Genomic DNA, 16,839 nt, shown 5'->3' with positions numbered 1-16,839 from the left:
TATGTACATCCAATGGGTATTTTGTAACATAGCATTAAAAAAATTCCATCTTATGGAATACATTTTTGCTCTTTTTGCTTTATCTATTGTGAAAAATATATGTTTCTCTATAAAGAAGGGATTAAGAATATTTTGGATGTCTCTATCTTTGTATATTTCAATTATTAATCTGAATTACTGGGGTAAGAAAGTTAACTTCAGGCTTGCCTTCTTTAAGTTGCATGGTGTATTTTTTTTTTTTTTTTTTTTTTTTTTGGTGCATCACTTTTAAAAGGCATGTTGCTTTATGGCTTGTTTGCATTTTTACCCAATTATCTGGAAATTAATGGCCCCTTTAAAGGAGACAGTCATTCCTCTTTTGTATTTTGTTCATAAAATGACTCTTTAAATTTTTATACTTTTAAAGAAAAAAGAACCTAAAGTTGATTTAAATATGAATTTTGATATTTAAAATTATATTAAGGATAATTAAATTGCCTTTGACTTAGATTTTTTATAAAACTTAAGTGAAACTTTTACAGTCTAGAATTACTTCATAGTTGCAACTTTGGAAGTAATTGTTAATGTTAGTAACTATTTTGTGACTTTAAAAGTAAAATATTAGCATAGAAGGAATGGTCTCCTTTGAAAGCTAGTGCTAATGTTTAGTGGCTCAGATCAGAATGCACTTCCATAGTTGTTTTTAGATTTTGTTTTTGTTTTGTTTTGTTTTTTTAATATGAAGTCCAAATGCATTATGTCAAAGAATTGCATGAATGTCCAGCATGCATTGTTAACTTTGTCTTTTTCCCTTTTTTTCTATTGTTCATTTTCACTCATGTGTTTTTTTTTATTTGCCATTTTTCTTTGTTTTAATTATTTCATGTTAAATTAATTTTGAAACATCATAAGCTGTACAACCTCTTCGAGTAGTAACAGCGGATACCTGTCTATTTCACTATTTAGTCCCTCCTCCTATGTCTCCATCCTCCAAATCTGTGAGTACTCCAAGTGAGGCTGGAAGCCAAGACTCTGGAGATGGCGCCGTGGGATCTAGGTACGGTAATTTTCTTTTAATATTTTAATGATGGAATGCTTTCATTGCCCAAATACTGTTGATACTTTAGTAGAATTTTAAATAACAGTGTTGAATTAGTGTTGATATTTTGAAATCTGATTGGCATAGATGTTGCTTATATTAACCTGGAAAATTTTATTTTAAAATATTTTAATTTTATTATGCTGTTAAATCAGCAGCAGTGATTTTGTGCCATTTTATGTTTTGATAAAAATAGATTTAGATAACATATTTTAAGATGTTTTTCTTTAAATCCTGAGAAAACGTGTGGATTATGTGAACTATTTTTGGAATTAGTGAAAAATAGTATGGAAAGTCTTTTCTGGATAAACTTCATATGATAGATGAATTATTTTCTCTTCTCATTATTAGCATGTTGTATTAATTACTGGTTTTTACTCATTGAGGAAAATAATGTGATACAAAGCATTAGAAATAAATACTAAGAAAACTTTCAACTTTTTTCATTGTTAGTATTTCCTGAACTCAGCTTTCCCTTTTTTTTAAAAAAAATACTTTTTAGATTTGTTTTAGGATCCCACACACATGTAACTTCCTAACAAAGAAGTTCAGTATAATTTAAGTTGCTGCCAAAGAACCTTTTAGGATTTGTGTATTAACCATCCAAATCCTTCTCATTTGGTCTTAACCTTTTTCTTTGTGAACTCTAATAGCATTTGAATTCTGTATTTTGGTACTTATAATTAGGTGCTGAAAACATTTAAAAATACAGACAACTTTCAGCTGTCTCTGGCAGTTAATGCTAGTCTAAAGCCCTTGTTTTTTGCCAAGTATTAGTTTGCTTCCCCCCAAAAAATTCTTTAGCTCATCTCACACATAGAAACAATGTAAATATGAGTTTTTGTCTTTCTTGGCCTTCCTAATTGAAGTTGAGATCCAAAAGTGGGAGAGTGAATATCCAGAAGTGTGGAAGATCAGGGAGAAGAAAAAAAGTAAAGGATTTGGTTGATACATTAGATGAATGGTATAATTATTCTCTAAATAATTTTTAAAAAAATTTTAGCAGTCCAAATAATGAAGTGACATGAAATTGCTTCTCTAGATTGTTCTGTAATCTTCACCAAAGTTCAAAGTGTTAATCTTCCAAATAGTATTGCAGTTGGCTAGACCAGAACATACACGTCACGTGTGTGTGTGTGTGTGTGTGTGTGTGTGTGTGTGTGTGTGTGTGTGTGTGTGTGTGTGTATTCAGTAAAATGTGTCTCTTGAGACTTTAATCATTCCAGTTGAACCCTACTCACTGACCATGCCCATTTGGGTACAGCAAAATGGAAAGATGAAACAATTAGCAGGGCAGTTAAATAAGTAAAAATAACTTATTATGGAGATTAGATACATTTAACAAATGATTGTAAAACTAAATATTTTACCTTGCTATTAGAGGCAAGAGAAATAGTTCTAAAAATTAACAGTGTTATTATTTAATAAAATAGTTCACCTATCTTGGATCATATCAGTACATTAAAAAACACTAGGTAATAAAGGTCAAATGTATTTGCAGATAATATCCCAATATTCTGTCTTATACCTGGTGATTCCTTTGTTTGCTAAACAGATTTCCAAATAATAAAATGATTCTTTTTTTTTTTTTTTTTTTTTTTTTTTTTGCATTATCATCATAATATCCTTTCAAAATAATGGATTTGTTACGCTCTTTAAATGTGTGTGTTTGATGTATTTTGCTTACCTGTTATATAAATATTAAATTTAAAATTGGTATTCAGTTCCTGATTTGGAGAGTAGGAATTTTATCATCTTATCATAGTTGACTTCACAATAGTATCTTCGCTATCTCCTTAGTTTCTTAATTTTTAATTCTAATAATTTAATCATTCTATATTTATTATCTTTGGAAATTATTTTTGAGAAATTTGTGGCATCTAATAAGATTCCTTGAAGTGTTGCAAAAATAGTTTGACATATGCTATGTTAATGAGGGCAGACTGGATTCACTTAGGTACTCTTAATACAATATCACTCTGATACTAACATGGTCGAGTCAGTTAAACTACTTCCAGTCTCAGTTACTTCATCTATAAAATAGGACTAATAATTATAGTGGGGAACTTCTATGTAAAGGACTTTGAAAAACTTAAAACACTATCTTCATATAAGTTGCCTATTTTGTTATTGTTAGAGTTCTTAGGGAAAATGATTCTATTATTTTTAAAGCTCATTGCTCATTTTAAAAATACAGGCACAATAAATTCTGTAAAAATAGTTTATGTTATGTTATGTTTACTGTGAAAAGCAATTTATAAATAGCAAGTAATTTAAATGACATGGAATTCTATAGCATCTTTTAAAAAATGTATTATTATTTTCTGTAGAAAAAGAGAAAGAAGAGATATTATCTAGCAAGTTTTCTCAGATTTATTTTGTTAACTACCCAAGAAGGAAGAGGGAGAATCCAACTTTTTTTCTTTACACATTTTAAAGAAAATTTGAAAACCATGGTGGTAGGTAGGGTTCTGAGACCAGGTTTTGAATTGTTCCTTCATGATGACTTTCTCTTGTTCAATATTAACTCAGATTCTCTATCTACATGAGCATTTTCTACACTGCTACAGGTCATTCTTGAACTCTTATCCCTGCTCTCCCATAAAATTGTCTCAATTTTACTGTTGCTCATCTTAAAAATTATTTTTATAGTAATGAGAATTTTTGAGAAGTTGAATTTGGATATGTTTTCTACTATAATTGCATAATTATAACTGGTATAAGTTCTGTGAAATATCTCATTTAATTTTGATAAATATTAAGTAACCTGAATTCTATAAATTATAATAGACATTAATTGAGAGAGTTTAGTGTTTAGTTTTAGATAGAAATAGTCTTAAAAATTTAAGGTAAAATGAATATTTGCTTGGAAATTTTATTTATTTGAAAAATAAGTGATCAGTGCCAAGAATGTCATAGAAGATTAACTTTTCTTTCCCATTCCAATAAATATTTGACATGATTGATACATATACCCGTAAATATGTTCTTGGACTGGAGAGTACTCTGATATTCTTTCTGGTCCTATCATTTTATAGTGTCTTTATTGACATAAATTCTCAAAAGATTAGAGAGAAATATAGCTACCTAATTTTCAGATATGTCTTAAAGTAAAGATAAGCAAAGGAAATTTAGCATTGAGAGAAGTGAGAGAATTGGTGGTAGGTGAATGGTGTTTCCAAATGCTGAATAACAAGGCATTCTTTAATTTTAAAGAGAGAGAGAGTTGATGAACACTGAAAAACCAGAAAGTGGATAGGTGAGAATAGAGTAAAAAAATAAAGATTTAAAAAAAAAAAATAGACATTTTAAGAAGAAACATTGAAAGAAAAATTATGAGTCCCCAAAGTTCAAAAAGTGAAAGTATCCAGCAAGTTTGACAGGATTTTGTAATTGCATGAGGGAAAATATTTTGGGAGGGGTAATGGAACAATATGGGGAAAGGAAGAGGAGAAAAATGTTTGGGGTATATTTTATAAACTCCCCAGGATATAAAGGGGTGGGTGGGCAGTGTAGTCAAATCAAAAATGAAGAGATAAAAGTGACTTAATTTCCATTTCTTAGGGCTGAGAACATTTCTAGTGCAAAAATGTAAGAGATTACGAGAAACTTTGCAATGCTATAGATAAAAACATTATATCTTATTAAAAAATAAGTAGTTCTCAACCTGAATCCCAACTTCTCAGCAATGAGCTTTTTTTTTTTTTCAAATGCTGATTTTTTTTTTTTCACTTCCCCACATTCCCATTTCTTCTCCATTTCATCCTTTTGTTTTTCTTACTCCTCAATGGCCATCTTTTCCCTGTAGAAGATAAGGAGGGATGTGGAAGAGAAAAGAAGCCAGATATAAGTAAGGCAGTTAGTTTTGCTGATTATTAGTAGCTCTGTTCAAAGATTTGTTGTTGAAAGAAATGACTGAGATCAGACTTCTGGATTATTTGTGAATTTCATTTCTCCTTTTTTTTTTTTCCTATCTGCAAGCTCCTATAATCAAAAGTTAGTTGTAGAAAACAAATCTCTGCTTTGCAATGATTTTTCACTTCTAGGTACATTTTCAAAGTCAGTTCCTTGATCCATTAAAACCATATTTGATTTCAGAATAAAATCACCTCTTCTTCTGTATGAATGTTATTGACAGCAGCTAGAGAAGTCATATTTTAAAAGTCTGAAGACAGAACATTCCTTGTAGGACATCTCTTGAAACCCTCTTTTAGTCTAACAAAGTTCAAGTTGATTGCCTTCATTGCTTTAGTACAAAGCAGATCTCTTCCATGTTGTCTCCTTTCTTTCTCTGCAAAATATGCAGAATCTTCTTGTAAATAGAGAGAGGACTTTTGTGGTTTGTCTTTAGTTTTGTCTAATACAAAATTTCTAAAGCCTGCTATATGCATTTTAAAAATAGAAGTTTCACCAAATTTCCAATTATTTAAATGTTTATGTTTTTTATAAGCTAATTAAATTGGTGAATACAATAGACAATATTTCTTAGTGCATATTTAAGTTATGTTTTCTTTCAATGTGAGGAAATGCATTTTAGTAAAATTATTGCATTAATGGATTGCACATGTTTATGTTTAATGTATGTTCAAGGAATGTGGTCTTCCCATGTTGCTATGTATAACTGAGCATTCATTCATAATCATAAGAATGCTGGTATGAAGAGAAATGTCTTTTTGTTCTCTAGTAAAACTGGAAGTGGCTGGTTAGACTAGTTTGAACTAATTCAAACAATTGTTTTTGTTTATCCTCCAGCAAAGCCAAAAAACAAGTCAAGATTAATTTAGGCTAAATGTACTTTAAAAAAAAACCATATATTCTGTGTATATAATTATATTTTTTTAATATTCTAATGTAATTTTTAAAGACTGAATGAAGTTTAGTTGCTTTTCAAAACAGATGACATATAGAAGTAGCCCAAGGCAGTGCTTAACCTATAAATTACAGCAAGGTCACATTTTGGAAACTCTAGTCGTTCAGTATCCCAGTGGAATAGTCTTTTTTGGTTTCTTACCAAAAGGCTTATGTGTTGACTCATTTCCTTAACCAATATGACAATTTCCTGCACACATTTAATGCTCTGGGCAAGAATGTTATAATGCCAAGATTTTTTTAATACTAATTTTGTATGATAAGAAGTCAATGGTTTCTACCATAACTTGCTATGTTTATAAATTAATGCACTCTTTGGATCACTCTTGTTTGCTTTGTGCTGTTCTTATCTGTTGTGTGCAGTTTGTATTTTCCAAAAATATTGGGTATATCTTTAAATGCTCTAAATTATGTGTTTGGGTTTTTAATCATATTTTCCTTACTGCATGAACTAAAGCTTTGAATATTAACTGTTTTTGTTTCTACTAACCAGAATGTTAGTTTAAATCTTAAACAATGAATAAATAATGCTTTTTACCCATTCATAGAAACTATTTGCTTCACTAACTTATGACCTTTTTTACTAATGCTGCATGGTTGGCCTACAACCAATCAGGACGCTGCATTGGGATACTGATCCATCAGTTCTCCAGCTTCATTCCGATTCCGATTTGGGGTATTGACTAGATTTATCTTCCATTTTTATAAGTTAATTTGATATTTTATGACAGTATTCTCCTGTATTAAAATATAAAACAGTACAGATTGAAAACTGTTTTACAGTTGTTAGTTCATTTATCTGGCATGAAAATTAATTTTTGTACATAATTTAGGGACCACAAGTTTTTTATCTAAAATAAAGTTTGCTGTGATAAGTTAATTTTGATGAAGTTGCATGGGTCAAAGTCTCTAAATAATTTGCCCAGAGCCACAAAGCTAGCAAATAGCAAATATCAGGCACAGAGTAGATGCTGAACATAATTTAATTTTTTCTAAATAATTCAGGATCATCCTGAACATTAATTATTGCTCTGTACTGTAAATAAGTGATGCTTTCAATGGCTTTTGAAATATTAAGATTGTTTGTCCCTCTGCCAAAGTCTCACAATACTTTCTCTTTGATTACTTTTGTCTGATTTTTAGTTTTTTAATTTCTCTCCCCATTAGTTGTCATTTCTTGATGTCATCATTATGCCCTGTTTACAATAGCCCTTCCACAATTTTCTATTACTGCTTCTAATTTGTTTTCAGTCTGGGAAATGAGATTAAGAAGTCTATATGAAACTCAAATGTAGAATAAAACCAAATATTCTGAGAACCTAAGTCTTTGGGCCTAAGTTTTATGACATCAGTTTTATTATATTTAGAAACCTTTATGGTTTACTTCTTGATTTTCATCATTTGTTGTTCTAGATTATTGAAATTGCCAGGTAAATGAGATTTTACTTTACTAAGGAGGGGTGGGAAGAAGAGATATATTTTTAATATTCTATAATTTTATTGCAGTAAGGTCCAAAGCTTTCAAGTCAGTAATATGGCCCTAATGTAATTGATTTAGAATTAAATTTTGATCTCTTTTCTCCCTTAAGAAGTTTAAATGATTAATTTCCAACATATTTTGCCCTTTAAAAATTAAATTTTTTTAATTGGGATTATTGTAATTCCAGATTACTTAAATTTTCCTAAATCTTCCCATTTAAAAGATTCAATTTCATAATATTTACCCTATTCCTTTCTTTATGTAAGACTAATTCATTCCTAGAGTAGAGAGCACATTTTAAATGTTCTTAAGCCCCACATCAAAAATTGAATTTCTCTGCTTAAGATATTTGTGGAGAAGAGTTTTTAATTGATTGATAGGTTCCACAAGTCAAATCACATGGGGATTTTTGTTTGGTTTCAGGATATTGTGAAATGCCCCATTATATGTTTTTTTAAAAATTAAAACCAAAACCCCCTGTAAACATGGCATTTTTAAAAGTATTATTCTGATACTGCTATGATGCTTTGAGAATTACAGTATATAGGGACTAAATAGTGGTCTATTTAGCGAATAGGGACTAAACCTGTGATTTTATTGGAAACTCCCTCTACCAGTGCAGATTAACATCTTCTCTGCAACTGACAGCCTTGCCTAGGTTACTGAAAGGTTAAAGGACTTGCACAGAGTCATGCAGCCACTACATAGGAGAGACAGAACTTGAGTCTGGGTCTTTCTGACTCCAAGGATGATGTTTTGTCTACCATGACATCTTATAGGTTAGAGAATATAAATACAGAATATAATTTATTTTGAAGAAAGGTGTACTTAAGACATTGTTGAGGACTTATTCATGAATTTCTTAAATAAATGCCAGCTTAGAAAACACAAATTTGAAATGACTTGCAATTTAAAATTTTGAGGCCTAACATAATATCTAGGGAGAAATTCATTCAAATACCTAAAACAGATGATTTGTTATATTACCTTGGCTTTCGAAACATGCCCATCTCTAAAATGAGAAAATTAATATTTATTTTTTAATCTTCCTCTGCCTTAAGAAAAGAAAAAAGTGTTTCTTTTTTAGGGAACTTATATAATTTTATTATCTGAGGTTCTCAAAAGGTAAATTATTTAATGAATACATCTGTACCTTAGTTTGTCCTAGTCTAAAGTTGAGAATAATATTGATTAGAGAAAAGTATAATGAGAGTGGTAAAAATTTTAAACTCAAACTAGAAATAATTGTGATTGCTGATTTTCTACAAAATGAAAGATCTAGAAAATAGTATTTTAAATGAAACTCATAAAGTTATTAGCTTTATTTTGAATCTACAGAAACTTAACTTAGTATTGAGTAAATCTCAGTTATCCCCTTTCCCTTATTTGAAAAATATAACTATTTCAAATAATAATTTTATTTTATTCTGTTCACTCAATAAAAATAATTTTATTTTAAAATCAGTAATTCTATAGTATTAGTAATTTAGAAATATCTTATGTTTGATTTATAGTTATTTTTTCTTTTTGGTAAAGTGCAACTCATTTAAATTCATTTAAAATTTCTTGTGAGCTTCGTAATTTTATTTTTATTTAAATTATAAATATATATGTATATATCTTAACAATATGGGGTGAAAATACATTTTAAATTATTAATTTTCCAAACTAAATTGGGTTGAAATTGTAAATATATGCTATTTGTTGTATTAAAAAAAAACAAAACCACTTGTATTTACTTTTAGACGAGGACCTATTAAACTTGGAATGGCTAAAATTACACAAGTTGACTTTCCTCCCCGAGAAATTGTCACATACACAAAGGAGACTCAGACGCCAGTTATGGCACAACCAAAAGAAGGTAAATATCAATTTTTAAATTTCCTATGGATTCTCAATTCTGTATTGATTTCTTTTGAAAGCTTATGACATGGTAATTTTTAAAAATTAAATTAATTTTTAAATTGAGTTTAAGCTAGTTTACCTCGTAATTTTTATATATTTTATGTGTTACATTAACATTTATGTATTCCATTTTGTCAGATTTCTTACTAACAGAACAATAAATTAGTTGAAATATCTTATTCCTAGTTGAGTACAATTTTTTGAAATATAAAACAATTATTTTCTGTTGTTGCATCTGTATTTTAATTACATTTTGATGTTCTTTGTAATTATCTATAAAAGTAAATTTACCCATTCATGGAGTCATTGATCTGGAAGTAGAAGGGACCTCTGAGGCCATCTAATCCAAACCTCCTTCTCCCCACCCCCACTCTTCATTGTTTTATCTATGTACTCTATTATGTTGCTTTTATATAACCACCTTTGGTTATCATAAGCATTTTATTCATTAGTCACAGAAATTTTCTTTTGCCATTACAGAAATCTTATTGGAAATAATATAGGTTAAATTGAAAAGTACTGAAATTATATTTTTCTGTCCTTTGGAAATACAAAGGTCCTTTATAGTGGATTTGACTATGTCCAAGGAAATGGATGGAGAACAATAATCTCATTTTATATTTAGCCGGATAACTCACTCATTAAAAAGTACCTATATTTAGGCTACCAACTTTAGAGAATGTTAACTCTCATAGTTGTTTTTATCTATTTTTCAGTCTGTTGCAGGGTTTCAAGCCAGTGGCCTTCTTTTTTGATATGTTGATTTTCATATCTGCAAAAATTGTCTTTTCCAATTAACTGGAAAGGCACAAAAATTGTCTCTAGAAATAGTCATTTTTAAGGTCACACACAGAGTGTTTTATAAAAAGTCTTAAAAAACTTAATTTTATAGTAAAGCCTTTTTGTGGTTAGAGAAAGGAAATGGTTTAAGTCACAGATACTAATTAAAACTGTGGTTCATTTAATTTAAAAATTAAGTCCTGTAACATTTAATATTCTCCATATTTATCCAGGAAATGCTTACAATGTTTCTAAACATGCAAATGTATTAATTTGAGTACATGATAGTCCACATTAATAATATACATTTTTACTGCCACATTATTAAATGTCTAACTCAGAAAATGGAATGCAAATAGAACAAGGCTCCCTTTTCAAGTATTATTTAACTTTAAAGTTAATGGTGGTTTTTTTGTTTTTGTTTTTGTTTTTTGTTTTTTTCGGCTGAGGCAATTGGGGGTTAAGTGACTTGCCCAGGGTCACATAGCTAGGAAAGTGTCTAAGGGCAGATTTGAACTCAGGTCCTCCTGACATCAAGGCTGATGCTCTATCCACTGTGTCACTTAGCTGCCCCAAGTGGTGGTATTTTTAGTGACATATTAATTTGTTAAGCATCTGGGATATTTTCAAAATGAAAAGTACCCTAATGCTGTTTTTGTAAACTTTCATAATATGTTAATATTAATTAGATTTAATTTGTGTGAAAATAACATTTATTTTAAAACTTATTTTTGACAGCCACAAATATGAAAATATGCATGTTTTATATAATTGAATTTGACTAGCAGATCAGAATGTGTTGCTACTCTGATAAGATTTCACAGATTATCCAGCATTTCTTCCATTCTATTCAAATGATTTAAATAATACAAGTGGTATCATGGTGTAGTGAATAAATTATTGTATTGAAAGTTGAAAGATTTGTGTTCTTTTTTGCTCAATAATTTGGGAAAGCCAGTTAGCCTTTGCATATAGCAGTATCCCTGCTGGTAAAGTGTAAATAACTATTTAGTTTTTATGATGATTGTTGCTATGATGCCAGTGAATTTTTATTTAGAAAAATGTAAATAAGAAGTTTTATTTTGATGTTTCTGCAATTTTAGATCTAGAAGTAACATTAAAGGTCATCTAGCCCAATTCACATTTTCTTAGGGATCTTTCCTTTCTGCATATGTCCCTTTTATCCATTATTTCTATCACAGCTTTTAGCTTGGAAGCTCCTTAAGAACAGGGACAATGACCTAAATATTCCAGTCCTGAGAACTATGTCTTGCTTAAGAGATAGCTCGGTAAATATTTGTTTAATAAAAGAAATCCTTTCATTTTACAAATAAGGAAACTGAGTTCCAGAAAATGTGACTGACTAGCCACATTGCACACAACTAATTACTGACATACTTTTCTTAGAATCCTGGCCAGTGATCCTTCTATTATCCCATGCTATGTCTCTAGAATTTTATGTGGAGAGTAACTGAAAGGGAAATTAAATTTCAGCTGTTTTCAAGGGTTAATGTAAGTGACCTTAAATAACCATACTGACATTGAAAGAAGCATAATGTTACACTTTTATTGAAATGAGACTGTTATATAGACTTTTAAATGTTTTTGAATACTCTTTAATATTGAAACTCTTTGAATATCTTAAAATTTTTTCAGATGAAAAAGTACATAAATCATGTAAGTTTCAATCATATATGTGCTATAATATATAGAGCTTGGTATTGCTCTTGTAGATAATTTGATAATTTTAGATGACATGAAACTGGAATGGATAGCTAACACATTGGATGACAAAATCAGGATCAAAAGAAATCTCAAGAACCAAATCAACAAGCTGAAGGAGACATAGTAAGATTTTAAAAGTCAACTATTTTACTAAAGGATGGGGAAAAATGATTTTAAAAATAGTTCTTACATTAAAAAATTTGTGACATGAAATGCAGAAAAATATAATGCAGTACTAGAGTATGTTAGCTGAATATATTATCCTTAAGTTCAGTTCACCATTTCTTAAGTGCCATTAATGTGCAAGGCACAGAATAATGAAAATGCTAGTCTCACTATTGTTTGTCAGTTAATTGTGTCCATTTTGTCATGACCTCATTTGGATTTAGGAGGTATACTGGAGTGGTTTGCCATTTCCTTCTCTAATTTGTTTACAGATGAGGCAAGTGAGAAAAATAGGATGAAGTGACTTACTCATGTTTACACGGTTATTAAGTGTCTGAAGCCAAATTTGAACTCAAGTCCTCCTGACTCCAGGGTTAGATTTCTATCCAGTGCTACCCAGTGCCCCAGTCTCATTATATTCTGAAATTTTAAGGCACATCTATATTATTGTATTCTGATCTGATCTATATTTTAGAAAAACAAAGACATGCTAGAGTGCATCCATAGGAGAATGATAAGGATGGTAAGGGGGCTCAAAACAATGCATATGTTGTCACTTACAGGAACTAAGAAATGGTTAATCTAGAGAAGAGAAAGCTTGGTATGGAAGAGAATATGATAATTGTCTTTAAGTAATTAAAGGGCCAGATTGTAGAAGAGAGATTAGAATTGTTTTGACTTGACCCCAGAGAGCAGAATTATGAATTGATGTGTAGAAAAATTTCCTTAGAAGCAAAAGGGGAATGAGTTAGCTTTTAGGTAATGAATACTCCCATTACTTGAAGTTTTCAGGTGGAAGCTAGATAACACTTTCAAAGAAATTTTAAAGGGTATTATTGTTGTACTATGGCATATACTAAATGATCTCTGAGGTTCCTTCCAATTTGGAGATTCTGTGATTTTTTTTTTTAAATGATATTACTATTATAGTGAGATGGGTTTTTTAAATTCAGAGTTTCCCAGTGACTATAACAAAAGAAAAACATGCTGTTTTTAAAAGGTAGCAGTCATATTAATAGTATAGATTTAAAAAAAAAAAAAAACTATAATCTGATTTCAGTCAAGCTTGTCAGATTCTTGTTGATATATTATTATGTTGGATTAGAACCCATTAAAGGTTCTTGTCTTGATTTCATCAAGTAAATTAATATTTTTGACTCTCACTTTGTTTATTGGTAAATGGAGAATAACTGCCCCAGCCTTTACATTATCAAAATATTGTCAAACTCATGAGATAATGTATATAAAAGTAACTGTAAAATGTTGTACAGATTTAAGGGAAGAGAAAAAGAGTAAATAAAGCAAGTAAATTTTACATACAGATATTTCCAAATCAGAAGCAAGTTATGTGAATAGTTTGCATCCCGAAACATAGAATTACTTAGCCAAATAGACAGTTGAAGTCTTTGTGACCAGCCTAGTGAAAGGTAAAGTTGGTGAATTTAAGCCATTTTTTCATTGATGTTAGTGTTTTTGTCTCATCATAGCCAACTTTATGATTGCTCTTTATGGGATGGGTACACTTATTAGCAAGCATATACATACATGGGATTTTATAATTGGAAAAGAACATAGAGATCATCTATTCCAAATCTCTCGTTTTATAGATGAGAAAGCTGGGACTTGAAACCAGATTTTCTGACTCCAGATTCAGTGCTCAGTTTATCACATCATGTTGCAAATTTCATAGAGACCACAAACAGTAAACAAGTACCTATTGAGTGCCTACTATGTGTAGTACACTAAATTACCCTCTTTTCAGCCAAGGTGGTCCTTCCTCTATGACAGGGTTGAAGTGCATAATCGGAATAGAATGATCCTTGGGCTATTCTTAAACTATGGAAATAAAGAAGATGTTATCAAATGATGTAGAAAGAAAATTACTTCCATGTCCAGGGCTTTTACATTAAGTTTCATGGCATAATTTGTGGGGCTTGGGGGAAAAGGGGAAGAGAGAAACCCTGAAATTAGGGTTTTTATAATGGCAACACTTTAGACTTAACTATAACAGTGCTTAGCCATTGCTTTAATACAGTGGTTCTCAAACTTATCCTGGTTGGTTCCCATTTAAGAGCTATAACAAATTTTCAAGACTCACCATGAAACAAAATTGCCCAAATCTCCATTTGAGTGTAAGAGACAGTGAATTAAAGTCGTCGGTCTAAACTTGGAGAGCCTTGATAATCGGTGCAAAAATAATATTGACACAAAAATGTTGTTAGCCTTAACCCATTGTCTATCTTCCTTTCAGAATTTTTTATGTAGATCCACTTCCTCCCCTTTTTAAAAGAATTTTTTTCTTTTGTCTATCCCTTTTCCTTATTTTTCCCCTTTGACCATCTTCTTTCGTTTTTCCAAGTTTACTCTGTAAGTTGGTAGTGCTGTTTCTGCACTGAGGTGCTTCACTTAAGACACCTGCTGTGAGTGAAATTGACTGGGATCATGTGATCTCAGTCAATTTCACTCACTGCAGGTAAAGAGCTTCATTGTAGGAACATGGAGCTGTGTACTCTCCACCTTCTAGCAGTGGTTGCCAGTAGATACACTACTGGAAAAGTTAGGTGACTTACTAGATTTCTTTTACTTTTTTAAAAAGTTTTTGTGACTATTTTGAAAATTGATTTTTTTTAAAAATTGGATCCTTTCTCGTCCAGTTTGACAGCATTTATCACAAAATTGATTTGGTCTTTGGTTTGAGATTGAATATTGAATATTGATATTGATTCTAACTGATTCGGAAGTTTGATTTCCCCCCCCCCCCCCAATACATTTTTTAATTTTGGGAATTAGATTGGGCATAGCTCTTGTTCTTTTATTCCTCTTGAAGGGCAAGACTATAGCAATGGGAATTACAACTCACATTTATATGTTTTATGTTTACAATGCACCTTAGTAATATATTCTCATTTGATGCTCACAGCAACCTCGGGGGTAAGTATAACAGGTATTGTTCTTCTTTTCTATTTGGAACAATTGAAACTCAGGTCCAGAGTTATACCCAAGGTCATCAATTGCCTATGTGGAACCTTAAATTCAAATGTAGGGTTTCTGATTCCAGATCCAAAGTGCTTTCCAGTACATCATAAGTTTTTCCTGCCAGATGATCTGTATTTCCCAGTTCTCATTTGAATGATCCATTACATGATATAGTATCTAAAAACTGTTTTGCTGTGCATATTAATTCAACAATATTCAAGTGCATATTAATAACAGTAACTAAAAGTTTTTATTTCTTAAAGAATCTGCAAAGAACATAATGAAACATGGTAGCATTCAGCATTATGCTTGAATGTGAATAGATGGGAAATTTAGTTATGAGAAAACTAATTATTTGAGAAGATACAAAGATTTTACATATTATTAATTGGTTATAAATGGTTAGTAGCCAAAATAAAAAATTTGGAATTTTATGGGAAGAAGGAGAGGGATCAAATTCATAAATTGTAACTAAGTAAAAGAAATAGAATCATTAAAAGCATTATTATGGTATTGTTAGAAAAATAGCTCTGCTGTCAGAACATAAATAACAGGCTATTTTTTTACTGGGAAAGTCAGCCATTGATTGTTTTTTGTTGTTGAGGAACAAAATCATTTTAAAAGATTATGAGACTTTAGAGGGTTGTTTATGTTAATAGATTATTATTAACAAGTGAAATTGGTTCTGTTGTGTGTGTGTGTCTCAAGTTATACTAGCTTACTTTCATTGTTACAAGGTATAGAGATCCTGTTTTATTCATTTTTGCTTTGATAGAATGAGATATGGAAAGAGGAAATTATTAGGCAAGTGGAAAATGACATTTCTCAAAATGAAAATAGTACAGAAAAGTGCTGTCTTCATAAATACTAATGGAAAATCAGTTCTATTTTGTATTAAAAACTTGATTTTAAAAATATTTTTCAAAGGTAAAAAGTAGGATGATTTAAAAACTGAAAAAAAACATCCTTATGATAAGGGACAATTTGCTCCTTCCACAGTATTTATAGATCTCATTTTATGAACTGGGTGTGTTCACAAAAAATTCATAGATTGAATTTTTCTAAATTGATTCACATTTTAAAGGACCATAGAAATATACTACTCAAAGAAAAACTATAGTGAAATTTCTTATAACATAAATAGTTGCATTTAATCTCTTGTATGTTATATTGTTTCACATTCATTATTGCATTATCTTGAAGTAGGGTACAGGTGCCCAACAAATCTAAAGAACATGATACATTTGTACACATACACAGTCATTCATTCAGTTTAGCTGGAGACTAGTAGTATTTATTACCTCATTACCTCAGTAAAACATAGAATCAGAAATGTTTAATGAATTAATCAATTTAATATTTGATGTGGGATGGATATTTGTAATCAAGATGCTTTGTGGGTTTTTTTAAAGAGAACTTTCATTTTAATGTAATATTTTATTAAATAATATTTGATTTTAATGTGTTATAGAAGTATTTTGAAATAATTTTATGGCAGATATGTGTGTTTAGCTTTAGGATATTAGTAGAAAATGCTTTGAATAAACAGTGAAATACAGATTGGAAAACTTGATCTGAAGACACCTTTAGCTTAACAAAAGCCACCCATTTCACAGATGATTTAACTTTGATTAACCTACTCTGTAGCAACAGATTACCCAGGCAACTGGAACTTTATAGTGTTATTGCTAGATACAGCTTAATTTACAGCACAGCTTTTCCTTCCATCTCACCAAAATACATCATAATTTTGATGTTAACTCAAAGTAAAAATACAGTGGTTCATTAAACCTGGTTTTAGCATTCATTGACAAGAGATTTGTCATTTTAAAAGTAACTGCTACTTTTGTGCACTCTTTAC

General features: G+C 30.3%; 1 protein-coding gene across 2 annotated transcripts in view; it reads left to right on the top strand.

Moving 5' to 3' along the window:
• DYNC1I2 (dynein cytoplasmic 1 intermediate chain 2) overlaps positions 1–16,839 on the top strand; it is a 62,336-nt gene that overhangs the window by 25,054 nt on the left and 20,443 nt on the right. The window contains exons 4-6 of one of the 2 annotated variants that reach the window (XM_074303130.1): positions 946–1,036; positions 6,564–6,623; positions 9,173–9,288. In XM_074303130.1, the coding sequence (XP_074159231.1) occupies positions 946–1,036; positions 6,564–6,623; positions 9,173–9,288 (267 nt within the window). The remainder of the gene's footprint in view (positions 1–945; positions 1,037–6,563; positions 6,624–9,172; positions 9,289–16,839) is intronic. The other variant, XM_074303132.1, reaches the window with a different exon arrangement.

The sequence above is a fragment of the Sminthopsis crassicaudata genome, chromosome 3 (genome assembly GCF_048593235.1).
Source record: "Sminthopsis crassicaudata isolate SCR6 chromosome 3, ASM4859323v1, whole genome shotgun sequence".
In the NCBI taxonomy this organism is placed as follows: domain Eukaryota; kingdom Metazoa; phylum Chordata; class Mammalia; order Dasyuromorphia; family Dasyuridae; genus Sminthopsis; species Sminthopsis crassicaudata.
This window is presented reverse-complemented; position numbering and strand designations above follow the sequence as displayed.